The sequence below is a fragment of the Vigna umbellata genome, chromosome 9 (assembly GCF_029865625.1).
Source record: "Vigna umbellata cultivar VRB3 chromosome 9, Vumbellata_1.0, whole genome shotgun sequence".
NCBI lineage: Eukaryota > Viridiplantae > Streptophyta > Magnoliopsida > Fabales > Fabaceae > Vigna > Vigna umbellata.
Window position 1 is genome coordinate 24,524,616 of NC_142173.1, and position 18,685 is coordinate 24,543,300.

Sequence of the window (18,685 nt, forward strand, 5' to 3'; positions counted from 1 at the left end):
ATAACATGCATACATAAACATAAAGCAAAATAATTCCCCTACCAAATTGAATTTCAGAAGTGATTTAATTAAGTTTGAATCAATTACCATAACAATTTAATATCATTCTATAATATTAAGCACTAATTTTGAATGAACATTAATATTAATCGTTATTTAATGTCTAATATTAACGTAGTGGATGATATTCTCTAGACTTTAAGAAAGTTCATTACTATGTTGTTCAACACAACATCCATACATGAACATAAACAAAGTAATGGCAGTAGGAAACTGAATTTCATTCATGATTTCATAGAAGAACTAATATAATATAATGAGATCAAAAGCTGTGGAAATAAAAGCTTTACACTAAATGAAGAGACATGCATTTATTAACTGAATGGACATGCACTTAATGCACATTGGAAAAAAGTACATACCTATTACAGATTCACCTCACCAACTTTATATGTAGGTCATGATGCTTTCATCTCAGGGGCTGCAAATTCACCACCAAAGTTAAAACTCATAATGTTAGTTAGTCCTGTAATGGTTGATTTACTAGTCAGGAACTGAAAGTCTGATGAATACCTCAGGACTAGTTCTGGTATAGAAATAGTTGTTTATCGGTTTAATACCTCTTTTTTTTCTTTTTTATAAGGGAAATGTTCAAGTTCGTCCTACCTTTTTTAAAAAGTTCAATGTGGTCTCAAGTTCTGAAAAAAGTGTCCAATTAAATCATTTTTGGTCACGGTGTTAAATATTTAACGATCCAGCTGACAGCGTGAAATGATCTGTGCAACGTGGCTGTGTAGGTTTATAACGTGGTTGCATAAGGGGTAAACTTGTGATTTTCATTAAAGGTTCATCTTCCACCTCCACCAACCGTGAATTTAGGGTTTCTTCCCTCCACTCCTTTGTCCACCACGACACTCAGAGTCATGTGTCGCCGTCTCCTTCTTCCTCCCCCTCTCCCTCTCCTCCCCACAAAAGCCACCAGCTTTCCAAGCACGCCTCTCCCTCCCACTCCGATTCCGCCGGCTCCCACCTCCATTTCCACTCCAACTCCGATGATCTCTCTCCAAAATCTTATTTCCCTGGTTATTCCATAGCAAGATCAGATTAAATGATAAAGATTAGTGTTTCGTGTTTAATGGAATGGAGATAAAGCATTTTCTTTCATGGAATTGATTAAACTTGGGATTGTAGTTGGTAAATGAATCTTATCTGATATGTTAACTCTGTTTTGTTTCTGTTCTTTTTTCGATTTTGTTTCACCGGTCTTTATCCTCGTTAAAGACCTTCCCAACTACAACGATCTCTCCATTGAGGCGTGGCTCTAAGAACGTAGATCCTGATGCTGTATCAATTTGTTGCCCGCAATGTATGCAGAACTGCGAGCGAGAAGTAGCACAAATGTTGAAAGAAACTGAGAAATCAGATATTGAACTCAAATCATAGGCAAGAAGAAAATCAGGTACTGTTTGTGGGTCCTGACAGAATTGGCAAGAAGAAAATCCTCACTGCAAATGGTTTGCCAGAGGACCTCAGGTACCTCTCCAAGGATGTGAGAGAAGAAACCCTAAATTCAGGATTGGTGGAGGTGGAAGAAGAAGATGATGTGTCAAGCAATTTTTTTTTTAAATTCAAAATTGACACGTCACCATGCCACGTAAGAGAAAAAATGAACCGCTCATCAAGTTTAGTCCAGAGGAGCAGTTTCATCGTTAAATATTTAACGCCGTGACCAAAAAGGATTTAATTGGACACTTTTTTCACAACTTGGGACCACATTGAACTTTTTAAAAAAGGTAGGACGAACTTGAACATTTCTCTTATAAAGAGGGACAAAAAGAGGTATTAAGCCTTCTTTATCCATCATATTAACACGTTAAGGAAATTCTTTGCCAGGTTGTATGATATTAGGTTGTATGAAATGTACTACAATCAAATGAAAAAATCTACACAAATGTTACCATATATATATATATAACACATGTGGAGAAAATCTTGAGATCACTAACATATGATTTCGAGAGTATTGTATGCATTGTCGAGAAATCCAAAGAGTTGTTTGTCTTCTTAGTTGAAGAGTTGGTTGAGTCACTTAAGGCCCATGAACAATGGAGAAGGAAGAATTATCAACCGTTTTACCAAGAACTACAAGCATAACTTGACATAAAAGGGGAAGTTTGGAACACTTAAGATCAACGTCTTAGAGGACGTGCAGAGATGATTTTAAGGATGATACCAAATAACAAATCAGTCAATAGAATTGGTGTAACCAAAGACAAGGGAAATGTTGAGGAGGTCAGTTAGGAATCAAAAGTAGAATTGGTGTAACCAAAGACAAGCATGATCACTACGCAAACGAGTGTAAATCGGCAAAGTGTTACAATGATGGTAAGGTTGACCACATTGTGAAGTTTTGTCGAATTGAGATAAAAAGATGGAGAAGAATCTCCTTATAGAAGAAGATGAAAAATAAATAGTTATATTCATGCCAAAGAGCTCGAAGGCCAACCTATCGAGTTAGAGACTGAACGTCGATCTGCATCCGGGTTGTTTGATGATGAGAAGAAATAAGCTATTTTAGGGTTGTGTCGAGCTTTTTCAAGGTGGTGCAGAGATGGATTTGAATTGTGTCGAGTTGATTGATGTCAAGCTGAATTTGAGAAGGAGACCAAGAGTTGAGCATAAGAAGAACTCGACCAGCTCGCCAAGTAGTAAGGAGAGGTTGGCAACACAATTGAGTAGCATGGGGAGCCCGACATTGTGGATATAGAGCTAGGCATTGTGCATGAGAGCGTAGACAATCAGTGGATGTGCCTTGACAACTCGGTGGAGAACAACCAAGTGCAAAGCAAAGCACATATATTTATAATGTGAGGATCTTAATAAATATACCACTCAAAAGTAGATATGTTTGGTAAACAATAATTACTATTTATCTAATTAATTTAATATTTTATTTATATAGTCAGAAAATAGTAAAATTTGGAGGTCTGAAAAGAGAAATCAGAGGTGTAGGAAAATAATACAAGCTCAACAAGTGATAAAACAAGAGTAAGGGTAGCATGACACATATTGACATTCATTTGACACACCTAACAAGGGTAAAATGGTCTTAAAAGAGTGAACTTTTGTATTTTTCGAAAAAGAAGAAAGTAAAAAGTAAGGAATGGTAGTGTCAAATGAATGTAAAAACATTATGTGTGTCAAAGTATCATTTTTCCAAAAACCAAGATTGCAACCTCTTTCTCATTCTTGGCGCAAGGCCAAACGGTGCTAACACTAGGAACTCACGATTGGGCGCCTTGCCATTTCAAAATCGTCGTCGTTCGTCGAGGCTGTCGTCGTTCACCGAGGCCACTGTCATTCGTCGAGTTGTCGTCATTCACCGAGGCCACTGTCGTAGTGATATTTGTTGACTTGACTGCAATACAAAAAAGAAAGGTTGCTATAACGAGAAAACAAGTTAGGAGGCCTTTTGGAGTGGTACTAAAAGCAAATCTATACGTCAACTAAATGATCTCAAGTTAGAAATTCTTTTGAAAATATGGGTTGAGCAGAATATTAAATTGAAGAAAATGATTAAAGAATTGTATCAAAAGTTGGACAAAATTGAAGCTAATTTTGCTAAAACATCAAATCAACAACCGATTATAGAATCACATCACGCTGATATGTCTATTGATGGACATACAAAATTTTACTAAATATATTGTTGAATTTGTTAATGATGAAGCACGAGAGTCAACTACTTCAAGTGTAGATTTTTGCTCGCAAGATGAGATTATGAGTATTAGTGATGATCCTATCAATCATCCCAATGTACCTGATGATGTTGAAATTGAGTTGAAGCCGTATGCTCTACACATCAAGTTTGTTGATGTGAACAATAAAAATAAATTTTCAGTAATAATATTTATTGACTTGACTGTAGAACAAAAAAGAAAGGTTGATATAATAAGAAAACATGTTAGATTTAAATTTATTTGATATAATTGTTGATAAAAATTTAAAGATGCATGCATGTTTATTTTCTATTTTCTAACATAAATAGAAATTTTTTATTAAAATATTAAAAATATTTTTTATATAATGACTTGTACTTCATAAAATTAAAGGAAATAAATTTTTTCATATGACCCGATTGAGTCAAAAGTTTTCCGTATTTTCCCTAAAATAATTCTATAAAAGATAACCTTAGTAGATATTAACCTTATTTTTTCAATATTTATATTTATTTAAGTTAACATCAATTAAGTGGAGACTCACGGTAAAAAAACATTAAATAAATATGAAAAATAATTCAAGTTAGCATCTCCATTCTCATTCATCTTTTTCATTTATATTTATTTCTTTAAATCATTATAATTATTATTTTTTGTTTATATTAAATCTCAAGATGTTGTAATTTTTTTAAATCATTATCATTAGTGTCGGCCAAGTTAATGTAAATTAAACTAATATTGAAATTAATAATAAAAACTTTTACTAAACTACTTAATTAAAAAATAAATTTAAAATTTAGTGATAAATTAATGTCAACTAAGCTAGTAAAAGTTGGCTTAAAAGCCAATGCTTAATGAACTAACGTCCATGATTTTAGTGTCACATACATATGACACAGAGAATAATAAGAGTTATTTAGCGTCGACCTTTTCTTATTAGTATCAGTCAAAATTTGACACTAAATACTGATTTTCTCATAGTGGAAACTCGTAAAAATCCTAGCATATTAAAAAATAAATAAAAAGAAACAAAAGATGAAAAAGCTAAACAAAAGGAAAACTAATTCAAACCAAATTTTGATAATTTAGAGACCATTTATAATCATTCTCACCTAGTTGATGTTTGAATAAGAAAAAGAATGAGAAATTATTCCAAAAAAAATTAGAAAGAACGTAGATAGTTCAAAGAAAATAAAGTTCTAAGTAAATGATGATTTTAAAAAATAAATAACTAAATAGTTCAATTTTGATTAATATCTTTAATACTCATAATTCTAAAACTAATAAAAACAAGTTATTCCATATATGTAGCTTCTAGGTTTTATTTTGCATAATGTCAACTACATCTAAGAGAAGGATTATATATGGTACAAATAAAAATCAATAATCTTTTTTGAGTCAAATAACATAAAAGGATCAAGTGTAATTTTCCAAAATAAAAACCAAGAAGACGACTATTAACATTCTTCTTAATAAAGGTATTAATTTTGACATATTGAAAGGAAAATAGTCGCATACTAGAGTTCATTTCCTTGTTGTAAAAATACATGTGGCCTTTAACCAAAATTGAACCAATACGTCCTCTGTTTCAGGGTGCAAATGCAAATTTCTCTTAAGTGCTGACTGTTTAAATGATAGATGTAATTTAAGAGTATTAAATTAACTTAGATGTTAAAGTATATAATGATGTGTAGAAAAACTTTTAATGATAAGCTGATGGGAAGACCACATAAGTGAATTCTTAGAGAAAATAATGGTAAAACACTTTATTATTAGTACATATATTTGTGTAACTTGCTACATTCTAGATGTTACTCCAAAGTTACATAGTAAAACATGGAAAACAACATAAAGTTAAGGCAAGTAGGAACACCTAAAACTGAACTTGTGATAAGCCTTTTGAATCTGGAAGAGTAACCCACCCAATTTCTACAGTTATTTCCCCATGCTTGACATTTCTCAATCTTAAAGTCATCTCTTGGATGAGTTTATCATTTTTCCATATGCAGTTGCTATCTTCAGCAAGGCAGTTAGTCCTATCTGGTTGAATCTGCTTCACTATGTGACCCTCTGCCAGATCTCTTAACTCCAGCTTCACACACTGAAGATATGGCTTTAAATCTATTTCTGCATCACCCATGTTGTCATCTGGTGTGAAAGTGTCTTTGTCTGTAACTGTCTGAATAGAACAACACAGTTCCAACTGATCATGAATTTAACACAACACTACTGATGCATGATATAGATTGTTTCAGTACTCACCACAAGTATTGGAATGTTAACATCTTTTACATAAAGGGTCAGTTCTTCATTCCACTCAGGATTTAAGGTATCTTTTGCAACACTAGTTCTCAGTTGCTGCATCATGAAATGACGTCTTCAGATGTTAGTGGCAAATAAAGTATACTTAATCTGTCTGCAAAATTTTCTGAGTTTGTAAAGAACTTTTTCCACTTGAAGTCATTCTTTCTGTTCTGCAAAATTTTCGTAAGTTTTGGACTAATAAAACGAAATATATCATCATATTTTCTAAAGACAATTCATAATAATAGGGATCATGTTATTATTTCTTCCTATTATAAGTATTATTGTTAGCCTACTAATCAACCTATTTATGAATTAAAAATAATATGAAATGATCAGTTATAGTGCTTGTATTATATATAGAAGAGAGAATATAAAAGATGATGAAAAAGTCAATTTTATGGACATGGTATCACCACTATCCAAGCTTGAGACATGATCCTTTAGGTTGTGTTCGCATGCGCGGATTTAACTGTTCACGGTAATTTGTGAACGACGATAGAAAGAGGTAAGCGTGTTCGTTTGGACCGATTTACGCGGATGGAAAAGGATGGATTTGCGGGATGGCACGATTTTAACAATCTTCGCATAAGTGAGATGATTTGCGCGGATTGTTACCCATTTACGCAATTGCCCTGAACCATTTCCGTAATACCCTGTACATATTTACATAAAACTGAAGGTGGTGTAATCGGTGAAGGTGGTGTAATCGGTTATTGGAGGGTGTAACCGGTTACGCTGAAGACCATGAAAAGGAAGCCATATGTAATCGGTTACGCACTGAGTAACCGGTTACCAGCAGTGCAAAATTTCTGCTCCTGTAATTGAAAAAGCCGCATGAAGGAGAGGAAGGTGGACGATGCCGGAGCCTGGACGATGCACCACGGATGGCCTGCAGGTTGTTCTTCTTCTTCACATACCAGCATGAAGGTGAGGAAGGTGGAGGAAGGTGGAGGACGGTGGATGATGGTGGAGGCTGGACGTAGCAGAGGATAGGATGCAGCCAGGTGTTCTCATGTTGCACAATACTGGATTCTTTTCCCAACTGGATGTGATGGTGGCTGCAGCTGCTGGAATGAAGACTGTGAAGGTGGTTGCAGTTGTTTCAATTCCAAGCTGCTGGACCGTGTGGTTGCCTTTGTCCAGCTCTACTCTTCCATGAAGTGAATGAATCCTCCTTTCTTCCATCCAAGCCATGAGAAGCATCCCTCCAAAGAGATAAAAACCGTGAACTTGGTGGCTCTCTTACTTCAACAAATTCAACACTTTGCATGCCAAGCCATCAACTCCACTTCCTCTCCCTTCTTTTACGTGAGGTGCAGCCAGAAAATGGAGAAAGCCGTGAGGTGCCCCTTCTCCATCCAGCTTATGGGTTTTTAATTCATAAGCCAAAGTGGTGGCTCCCGTTTAGTCAAAATAAAATGTTGAAGGTTGTAGCCTTGGACTTTGCAAAAGTAATGAGGGGACCATTTAAACAAAATTCAGACTTTTCTTGGAGTTCCTACATTATATGCTTCCAAGTAGGCCATTACCTTCTTTTTCATGTGCCACTTTCCTCTTCTTTGGACGTTTTCAAACATGGTGGCCCCCCTCCTTTTGATTCCACTCCAATGTGCTGAAATGCTTTGCCCAAAACAATATGTGGCCGTGTGGCCGTGAGCTATAATGGATGTGTGAAATATGCCTTCCTGCATGGGGCCGTGTGGTTTCCCTTCATAATACTAATTCAGCACTTTTGCATTTTGGAGTTCCTTGACTTTTCAACAATTGTGGCCCCTTTCTTCCTTATTCCAATTAATAGATTTGCCAAAAAATGAATTGTTAGTGGTACCAAATGATATTGGAAAACCATGAGCTGCAACAATACCAAAACGTGATGGTCACTTTTTTTATATTCCAAACTATGTGTTGGATGCTTGCCAATTTAAGTTTGCCGTGTACACTTCATCATTGAATTCCAATGTATTTCCGATAATGTATTCCATGACTTCAATGTCTTTATTGTGGTTTGTAAGTGACTTTGAAATCTTAAATTATGTTAAAATTTCCCTAAACATTTTAAAATATATTTATTTTACTACATTATAACTTTTATAATTTTTAAACAATATTTTTAACAATTATTAATAATTTTTTATCTCTTTATAAACTTTTTTACAATTAAATATAACATTACAAAATAACATTTTATAATACTTTTATAAGAAGGGCAATTTGGTAATCTATATTTTCTACCAATTAAATTAATTTTTAAAATCAATCACATCAATCAAATCCTACACTAATTCTCACAAACTTTCCTTCTAAATCCACTCTCAATTAACCTCAAATCCACTCAAAAAAACAACAAAAAAATTACCCTCAAATCCACTCAAATCATCTCCCCCAAATCATCTCCCTTAAATCCCTTAAAAAGAACACAGCCTTACTTTTGTTGGAACATTGTGTTCTTCTGGTTCAACAACAGTGTTATCTTTTGTCGTAGCCTGGTACGACATTTTTGCTTTCATAGCTCAGTTTCTCGCTTATATTTGGATGGTGATAAACAAGAATAAGGCATGAATTATGATGGGACACTCGCCCCAGTTGCAAACATGACTTATGTAAGAACTATGCTGACATTCTTCTTCTTCTTCTTTATGCTATAATGACATTGTCACCAAATAGAAAATATAAAATACCATGAAAAGCAAATTTTGTTGACATATATGTATTTACTTTGCTTGTACAAGAAATAGACACGGTTATGGGAAAACTCACGAGAAAAAATAATTTCTGAATAATAATCGAAAGTTGTAGCTTATAACCTGTTCGGCCATGGTGACAAAGACATAAGGGTCACTGGTACGAGTGTCGCAAGCTTTGAGATTAGAGCCTTTTTTGATACGAAGTTTGATAAGACCCAGAATGTTCTCCATTGAAAATCAATGTCATTCACAAAAGAAACTACAGGCTTTGGGTGGGTCTGAACTTATAACCAAATATATAGTAACAAGAAACAAAATGGTCCCCTACTCCAGGAATTTTACTGATTCAAAACAATATGAACACAAACAAAAACATAACCAAAATACGAGGTGAAAAATGTTACAAAGTCATTAGCGTTGTTGCCAAGGGCTAGAATTTGTGAGATTTGTGGATCACCGCACTTCTCTGCCACCCTGCATGCATGCTTGTAGGATTCAGAAACATCTAATTAGGTTCAAAAGACTAATGTAAAGATTCATGTCCATTTATTATATAATTGATTTTTTATTTCTGTTTTCTGATTACATAAGTATATTACTTTTATTTTACGTATAGTAAATGTTTGATAAATGTCTTTATATAAACTAGTAAAAACACAACAGGGACGAGATATATTCCAATTATTTAAATATTTGTATTATATTATAAGTGAAAAATATATATAAATTGATTAAATTAATATATAAAGAAAACAATAAAAATAATAAGAATTACGTAAATAGTAGTAGGAGAAACTATAAATATAATAAAAAATAAAAGAGAGAAAAAAAAGAAAAAAATACTGTTTTTAACTTTAGAAGAAGAAATAAGATTAAGAGTGATTTGACAAGTCAACTGCTCGCATAAGTAGAATTTCTTTTCTTCTGATTTTCTGTCCTTTTTTTCTGTTTACCAGGATAGCATGTTATAGATTATATATACATTTCGGAAAATCAGATTTTGTTTTTAAATGAAAAGGTATGTTGGAATTGGTTTCTTGGAAAGTGAATTTTGACTTTTATTTTTAATGTTTTTGACGAAGAGGAATGTTGGAATTTAGTTTTTGGGAATTGAATTCTGAGTTTGTTTTTCATATTTTGACAAAAAGGTAGGTTAGACTTTGGTTTTCGAGAAATCAAATTCTGAGTGTATTTTTCAGTTATTTTTATGAAAATGTATGTTGGAATTCGGTTTTCGGTAAATTGAGATTTGACTATTGCTTTTAGTGAATTTTGAGAAGACGTATAGGTTGGAATTTGGATCTCGGAAATCCGAGTTTTGACTATTGTTTTCGGATTTTAGTGTCAAGGAAGGTTTGAAATTGGTTACCAGAATTTTGACTTTTGTTAGCAGTGATTTTTTTATTAAAGGAAGTCAGTTCAAGGTAATTCCATTTTAGAGATAATTTTTTATTTATCTTTTATTTTATTGAAATGAAGAGGTCGAAGGAAAAATTATTTTTTTGTTCTGTAATATAAATATAATTTTTAGGATCGCGATATTCCAACAACGCCAATTTGACAAAGATTTGACAACGCCACATGTCAAGTTTTAATTGGTCGAATTTGAATGTTTTTTTTAATTTAAAATCTGATTTGGAATGGGATGAAGTTTGGATTCCGAAACTGCCCTCTTCGTTTTCGAACTCTATCTTCTCTCCTTATCACTGTCTTCTCTCTCCATTTTAGGGATTTGAATTTCATTTCAACTTCTCTCTTCGTAGCAGTGTTCTCCCTCCTCCATTTTTGCAGTTGTTTGTTCGTCATCATTGAAAGACCAAGTTAAGGTGTTTCTGGGTTGAGAGGTGAGTTCCTGCACCATTGACAAAGAACTGATGTTGTTGTAATCGATTACAGGGAGCTGGTAATCGCTTACCAGTAGAAAAATCTCCTTTTGTACCGAAAGTTGAAGAGTGCTACCCAGACGTGGCTTAAGCACTCCCCAGGAATATTTTGGATTCGTTATGACTGTCTTTTGAAGGTTTTATGGATGGATCATTAATGGAACACTTCAAGTTGGAATATTTCAATATTAAACAAATATAAAAGAAATAATGAAGGGTATTGAGTAATGAAAAATTATAACAATATTAAAAAGCACATACATTAATAAAAAAACGTAATGACATTTCACGAAACAACAAGTTTTGAAATGAAAAGATACATAACAGTATACAATGAAATGTAATCTAAGAAGATGGTTGTCGATCAAATTGATTGCAGAAGTTAATAACTTCTTCCTCTACGAGTTGTGCAAAAATTGTCATGAACTTGAACTACCTTGGTTCAAACACCTATAGGTGGTTTTCTCCAATTGAGGTGAGGTGCATAACCCATGCTGTCAACTTTGACCTTTGCTTAACGTTTTATATATTTCTACCACCTATAACCTTTGCTGGTTGTTTTGCTCATAACTTTCTCCACCGAACTCCAAATGCGTTGATTCTTGTTTTGTTGGAAAGCTCTTTGAGTCTAGATTCCAACAAAACAAGAATCAAGTCATTTGGAGTTCGGTGGAGAAAGTTAAGAATAAAACAAGTAGCAAAGTTCAGAAAAACAGAGTTGGGGAGCAGTGTTCATCTAGATGGGGAGTACAGTTGAAGTTTTTGTACAAATTACCCTTTTTCCTCTGGTAATCGATTACAAGACCCCTGTAATCGATTACAAGAGGAAAAAGGGTAATTTGTATCGAAACTTCAACTGTATTCCCCAGCTAGATGAACACTGCTCCCCATTCTCTATTTTTGTTGAATTTTTCCTTTTTTGAGATGGGTGAGTGAGTTCAATGTTATTCGGTGAGCTCTCTGCACCAATAATGAGGTTAGGTCATTGATTTCTTCAAAATAAAAATGTTCATTTAGGTGGTTTTCTCCAATTGAGGTGATGTGCATAACCCATGCTGTCAACTTTGACCTTTACTGACTATTTTAATCATAACTTTTTCCACAGACCTCCAAATGATGTGATTCTTTTTTTATTAGAAATTAGACTCAAATATCTTTCCAATGACTACTAATTTATAATTTTTGGACACCTGAGTAGGTGCAGTTAATTCCTTAAAGTTAACGTTTTATATATTTCTACCACCTCTGACTTTTGCTGGTTGTTTTCCTCAAAATTTTCTCCACCGAACTCCAAATGAGTTGATTCTTGTTTTGTTGGAAAGATCTTTGAGTCTAGATTCCAACAAAACAAGAATCAAGTCATTTGGAGTTCGGTGGAGAAATTTAAGAACAAAACAAGTAGCAAAGGTCAGAAAAACAGAGTTGGGGAGCAATGTTCATCTAGCTCGGGAGTACAGTTGAAGTTTCTGTACAAATTATGCTTTTTCCTCTGCTAATCGATTACAAGACCCCTGTAATCGATTACCAAAAGAAAATGGGTATTTTGTACAGAAACTTCAACTGTACTCCCTAGCTAGATGAACACTACTCCCCATTCTCTATTTTTGTTGAATTTTTCATTTTTTGAGATGGGTGAGTGAGTTAAACGTTATTGGGTGTGCTCCCTGCACCAGTGGAAAAATCCCCTTTTGTACCAAAAGTTAAGGAGTGCTACCCAGACATGGCTGAAGCACTCCCCAACAGTCCTGACGATTGTGTTTTCAAGTTTTTATGGATTGATCCCCCTGTTGGCCATGGTTTAAGGTGTCCATAACAAGCAATTTCGAGTTTGGTGAGACCTATGTGGATGGAAGACCCACGAAGGTTGTTTATAGGTTGAGAAGTGACGTTCTGCACCATTGTTTATAGGTTGTTTATACGAAAAAACAATACCTTTGGAGAAATGATGCCAACAAAACCACTCGCTAACCAAAGAGGAAGGAACAATGCACCTAAGCGACGAAGGAACAACGGTGTCAGCGGAAAAACGAGAGCTTTGGAGAAATGGCGCACAGAAAGCACTTCAATGGCGGAGAGAGAGAGAGAGACGACTTCCTCCAAAGACACTGGTGGACCCAAGCGACGGACGAACAACGGTGGACAGAGACACTACTTCAATGACGGAGAGAGTTTCAAAGGAAGGAACTTCAATGACGGAGATAGAATTTTGAAGGATCTTTCGGTGAAGGGGGAGAGAAAGTTTCGAAAAGATAGAGAGAGAGTTTCGAAAATGAGGAAAGAGACTTTTGCAGGGTTTCTGAAAAGCGCCAAAAAGTTTCTGAAAATTATTCCAAAAATGCCCTCCAAAACAAAATGAATCTTTAAACAAAATTTAATAAAAACAACCAATGACAGTGAGACACGTGTTGTTGTCAAATTGTTGTCAAAAATCTGTTGTTGAAGAAACGTTTTCCTAATTTTTATTCTGTGAATGAAAGTTGAGATGTGGAACCTATAATGTCAGAATTATTAGAATAATATTTTTTTGTATGGCATGAGGTTTGATAGTATGACCAGTTTCATGGGTGTGCTCGTTTTCAGAAGTTAATCTTAATCCTAATTCTAGATGATTTTAATCGATCTTATGTGTTGGCCTTAGTATGGTGGTCAATATTTTTTATGTTTTCTCTTTTCGTGAAAAGACATTGTATATATGAAAGAGATAAGTAAATTTCTTGTCTTCTTCAAGACTGAGTTAATTGTTTAGGCTTGATTTGTTGTTAAATGACCTTATCTTTTGCCTTCATCATACATTGCCAAAGACAACTTCAATGATTGTATTTCCTCTGGGCTGTTCAGAAAGAGATGTGTTGGTAAATCTGGTTATTTTCTTCATTGAAACAAGTTCCAACCACAAAGGTTTGCTTGCACATGAAAGTCGCTTTAGCAAGAAAGGAGGGAATCTCTTCAAGGGTTGACAATTATGACATATGATGTGATAGACGAAGGTTGGTTGAAGTGGAAGAAAGCCAAGGCTAGCAATCACTCGGGTAATGGGAAACCGTAGATTAGAAAAAGGAAGGATGTAAGCATGCCTCTACAAGTGATAGATCTACCCAAAGTGGGTCAATCATTCGTCTCAGCATTACCTTTACACCTACGCATTCAGAGTAAGCAACCAAAAATCTACTAAAGAGTAGCAAACCAGTAACGGTTTCAAGCAGGAGTTCTTATGTCGAGTTTTCAGTAGCTTTCGAAGCGAGGATTGAGACATTAAATGAAGAAAGATTCTATTATGGGGAAGCAACTTCTACTCAAGCACGGAGGAAGACATCTTCCGAAAAGTAGGGGATGGGGATAAGCAAGGTTCGGTGTAGTTGAGGAAAGAGAGTGATGGCTTTTATAGGATAAATAGTAGTGAGCCAAGAAAGTTGAAAGCTGGGATATCCACCAGGTTTTTAGGGATATTTGGCAAAGGATTTCACTGCAGAGATTTGGTGGTAGGCCCACATCAATGTATACAAATCTACAACCTATTCACAGGAAAGGTCATTGTAGATCTTCCTAGGTGAGGTATAGTAGCTAGTTTTTTTAGCCAGAAATTTGAATTAGAATTCGAAAGAATAAAGCCAAAATCCTTTTCAATGAAAAAGGTGTAAGTTCACATAGAAGGTGTGGTTGATTCCATTTTACGGGAAATCCCATCTGATGTATTATAAGCAATTCCATCATATAAGGTTTTAAACCCTGACCTAAGAATCTTGAGAATACTATATGGGATAGGTGAACTTGAACCGAAGTGAGTGAAGCTCTTGTCATTAAGAAGCGAATGTCCTAAGGTCGTATCACTGGTAGAACTATTCTAGTGAATGCAATGCAGCGGGGCTCAGGGATTCAGTTATCTCAATCATCGACATTGAAGTGAAATGACAACTGTCAAATTTGATTTAACGTGTCCGCCCCAGATCGCACAATAACAACTTTGTCTGCCCAACCTAGCGTGAGAAGGGTCCGTGGTGACGATGCGTAAGTAGGTAAGACGTATATTAAAGTTTTTTCAGCTCTCCTCTACCAGTTGGGAAGGCATCTTACCTTACTCGGGTAGCTAAAACCACAAGTGGTAATTGAGAATGGTTCTATCTACCTGTCCACTATGAATCACAAAATCTTGTCGATGTCCAAAGCTCCAAGTAAGAACCAACAAACAACTTACTTACCTAATTTCTATGTTTCCAAAATCCCTCCTAGTCATTTATTACTTAATGGTTTCATAAATAGGTGTTTAAGCGAATAGTCTACTTTATTCAGTTCCATTAGGAATTTCGGGAAAAGTCAAAGAAGACAGCCAAGAATGAAAGAAAGAGGTTTCTGCGCTGTGGCATTTTATAGTGTAGGAGGCAGTTGGTATAGTTTTTAGGTGGGCGCTTTGGTTCCAATAATTGTAGTTTTGAGACTTTCGTTTCTCATTCTTCTCAATCTCCCAGCACTCGGAGACATAACAAGGCCTTACTTTAGCCCTTCAACCGGTAGAAGTAGGTATATAATATGCCTCGGATAATGATGTATTTAGTGCAGCCAATAGTCAATAATAATAGGATTCGACCATGTAGTGGTAAAATCTTGGGTTGATACACCAGAAAACCAGCTTACATGAGCAAGGAAACAGATAACTCGATGGAGAAGTAGGCGACCTGAGTAAAATTGTAGTTATCCTTCCTGTTGGAAAGTCTCTAAGGTTGAAAGCCAAGGATGGGAATATGGTTGACCCAAAATTTACACAATAAAGACGACCTAACTTCATCACCAAAGGAAGAGCTTTGCCCATTCGAAGTATCAAGATTCGGCTACCAAAGTAAGAAAGATTTTGAATAACAAAGAAGAGAGCGGTCTACAAGAGTAAGCAAATGGTTAATTCACTCAAGTCTTTCTTGGAAGTAGAAAACCAAAAGATGTTATGCTGCGTACCCCTACCAAAGAACAATGGGTGAGCAAGGGAAACCCTAAGTTTAGAAAGAATAGTAGGTACCAGAGTAGTAGATACCAAAATGATTATTGAGCAGCATTGTGAGAAGTAAGACATTCAGAACCTATTATAGTAAAGGAACCAACCCCAAGAAAACTTGACCAAAAGATAGCCAGGTCCTTCCCTTACTAATGGTAATGCGGGATCAGTTACTTCCGAATAGCTCCATTTGTTGATGAATCCCCTTCTGCTTCCCTTTGTGGCCTATCCCAGACAGTTATCGAAGCTGCTAGCTACCTTCCATTCTTTAATAGCCCGAAGTAGAAAGCCCTTCCAGTACTTATGTGAAACTTGTTCTTGTAAACAACCTATTGATGCAAAAAGAAAATTTCCCATTCCCAAGACGAGATTTGACAGTTGCTTTAGAACTAGAAATAGTAAATGTCGATCATCCTATCATTGTTATCTTATTATATAATGCATTAAACCTACTTGTGATAACGGAGACCTTCGCTATCTCTTGTTTTCCTACCCTCGCCCTTTCTTCCATGTAGAAGTTGATAGTTATATCATATCAGTCCGAGTAAACGAACTAGATAGAAGGAGTCTTATCTAAATAAGAAAGAAAGGAAGAACTGTGAGGAGTCAACTATAGTACGAGAGGACTGGGTTGGGCCAACCTATGGTGTACCAATTGTTATGCCAATAATGGTACTAACTCTTGAGTTTAATTGAATAAGGTCTCTAAATTCCTGTACTATGCTCCCAACAACTGATTCAAGAGGGATGTCCCTTCTTGAACAAGAGTTGTGCATGACATTTCTTATCTGATTATAAGTCAATTCCTTCTATCTTAATGCCATTATACGTTGTTAGTAAGGAAAGGTTCACTTTTGGACCATTTACTAGTATTCCACTTTACTCAATGGGAGCTCATATGGTCTACCTCTATACATAATTATCTTGGAATTAGGTCAATCCAAGCTACTGCTTTGGAATTGTTTTCCCTAATAAAATAGTAGTAGTAGTTACATAGCAGCTTAGTCAACATTTTCCAAACACTTTGAAAGTTTCAACGATTTTCAAAAACCGTTGAATTCAACTGTTTTCATGTTCAGCCCTCACCCTCACTAATTTTCGAGATCCGTGCACAATTCAAACAACCAATATTCTATATAAATCTAAAACTAAAACAAATATAAACCACAATCTTAAACCAAAATGTAAATACCTTGTGCAAAGGAGTTCAATGGTGGAGTGGGTGCCTTCCAGTGTGAAGAACAAAAAACAAAATTGGAGTGGAGATGAAGAAGAAGAAAGGGAATGACAGAAAAATGAGGTGGAGATGAAGAAGGAAAAAGGGAACGACGGCTAGGGTAAGAAGAATGAATATGTGAGTGGGTCTCTCCTTAACGAATTTACCCCTCCTTCCACTTCTCTATTCCTATATTATCCTTGAATAAAATTTTACTTTTATTATTAATACTTTTTAACTTCTATCCACTCCCATCCAATCCCCTACGCATACAGTGACATACAAGCTTTTCTTCCTTTTTAACTGCGTCGACGTACTTGATCAACCCTAAATTAATGTATAAACCTTAAACGGATATAAGCATCTGTCAACGGATGTCAACATCCATTTAAGTAAAAGGGATGTCGACATCCGTTTAAGATAAAACGGATGTCGACATCCGTTTAAGGTAAAAAGACGTCGACATTCCTTTTACGTGTTGACATCCATTGACAATTTTTAATCAAGGAAAAAAAATGACATAAAGTGATAGCTATTAGTTAATTAAAAGATATCGCTGCCGTGGTTCCTCCATCAGGGAGAAGAAAAACCAAAACTACAACTCACTTTCTCTCTCTCATTCTCTGATATATAAATCATCATCTCACTGTGAAAACTCAAAGTTGCGTTTTTTTCTCTCTGTTTGTGTCTCCATTGTTGTGCTTCCTTAACTTTTTCAATTTTTCTGCACACCCATTTGAGTTTTCTAGGAGTATGGCTGTCACTTCTTCAAATTTAGCTTTGACCAATTTTCTATAATCTTGTTTTTTTATTCACCACCGGGCAAGTATTGGTGGTTTCCGTAATTTGATCCAATTCCTTGGAAATCACCATGCACCCTTTACTGCTATTGTTATTTTACCCAAAAAGAAATATTTTTTTCAACCAATATCGATTCCGGGAATCCTCAACAGAAAATGAAAATCAAGATGGAATCTTGGTTTGCTTCTGTTTCTGTTTTTCACTTTATGCATGTGATGTTTGATTAAATGTGGTTCTTTACCCTTTTCTGCAGTGCTTTCCAAGTTTTGAATTTCTATCGTGAATAGGTTGTTCTCTTCATTTTCAATATTTTTACATGCAGTGCCAAGATTTTTACACACCACCGCCACGAACGGAAAGCAAAGGAAGAGTTAGAGTGACAAGAAACGGATCTCATAGAAGAAAGAACGAGTGAGAGAAAGTTGGGGGGAGGGGTGGGGCTGGGAGTGAAAGTGAGAATGATTTAGGGTTTGGTAAATAAAGAAGGTAAAAAGTAAAATGATTAAAAATTATAGAGTAATTTGGTAATTAAAAAATTTGTGTGGAGGTGAAGGGAGAAAGGATGGCGGTGGAGGGAGCAACGCCCTGCGTGTAAATATAAACTACAGTACGCTATATGGGAAAATTAAAATCCGTTTTGTGTCATTACTGAAAAAAATCGCATAAGTAGATTATGGGAAATGTAGTCAGAAACCTTAAAGTTAAAGTTGTTTATGATTGGAATGGATATAGGATCATTCCCCAATTTGTTCTGGCTCTCTAGTTTATGAATTAAATTATTAGAAGATTATGCTCTTAATAAGCTCTAGGAAATGGCTTGAACTAATATGAATGATGGATTTCTAACTCTAAAAGTTGTTAGGAATTTTATTAACGTGAATTTTGAGTCTAATTCCTGGCGTTGTAAAGTCCAGAAGTCATGTATCTTGTGATGAGATCTTTTGTGCTTTGGAAACTTATGTTGGAAAGGTTACTTTTAGATATGTTAACTTTAAAAACAAATCGAATTCATTTATGTTCTCTTTCTTTTTTTATGTTTTAAGTTTTAAGTATAAAGAAAATTCTTAATCTTGGGATTGGTTCAAAATACTTTT

The 18,685-nt window shown here is 35.1% G+C and overlaps 1 protein-coding gene across 2 annotated transcripts; it reads right to left on the reverse strand.

Annotated features, from left to right (window-relative positions):
- Window positions 1–5,470: 5,470 nt before the first annotated feature.
- On the reverse strand, window positions 5,471–16,949 carry LOC148193002 (protein C2-DOMAIN ABA-RELATED 3-like). 2 transcript variants are annotated; one of them, XM_088099669.1, is made up of 4 exons: window positions 16,767–16,949; window positions 8,831–9,184; window positions 5,982–6,077; window positions 5,471–5,898 (listed from the first exon to the last, which is right to left on the reverse strand). In XM_088099669.1, the coding sequence occupies exons 2-4, from the start codon at window positions 8,939–8,941 to the stop codon at window positions 5,593–5,595; spliced, it is 513 nt and encodes a 170-aa protein (XP_087955795.1). In that variant the 5' UTR covers window positions 8,942–9,184; window positions 16,767–16,949; the 3' UTR covers window positions 5,471–5,592. The 2 variants fall into 2 exon arrangements, with proteins under 2 accessions (XP_087955795.1, XP_087955794.1); XM_088099668.1 differs by lacking the exons at window positions 8,831–9,184; window positions 16,767–16,949 and adding an exon at window positions 6,440–6,882.
- Between the last annotated feature and the right edge of the window lie 1,736 nt (window positions 16,950–18,685).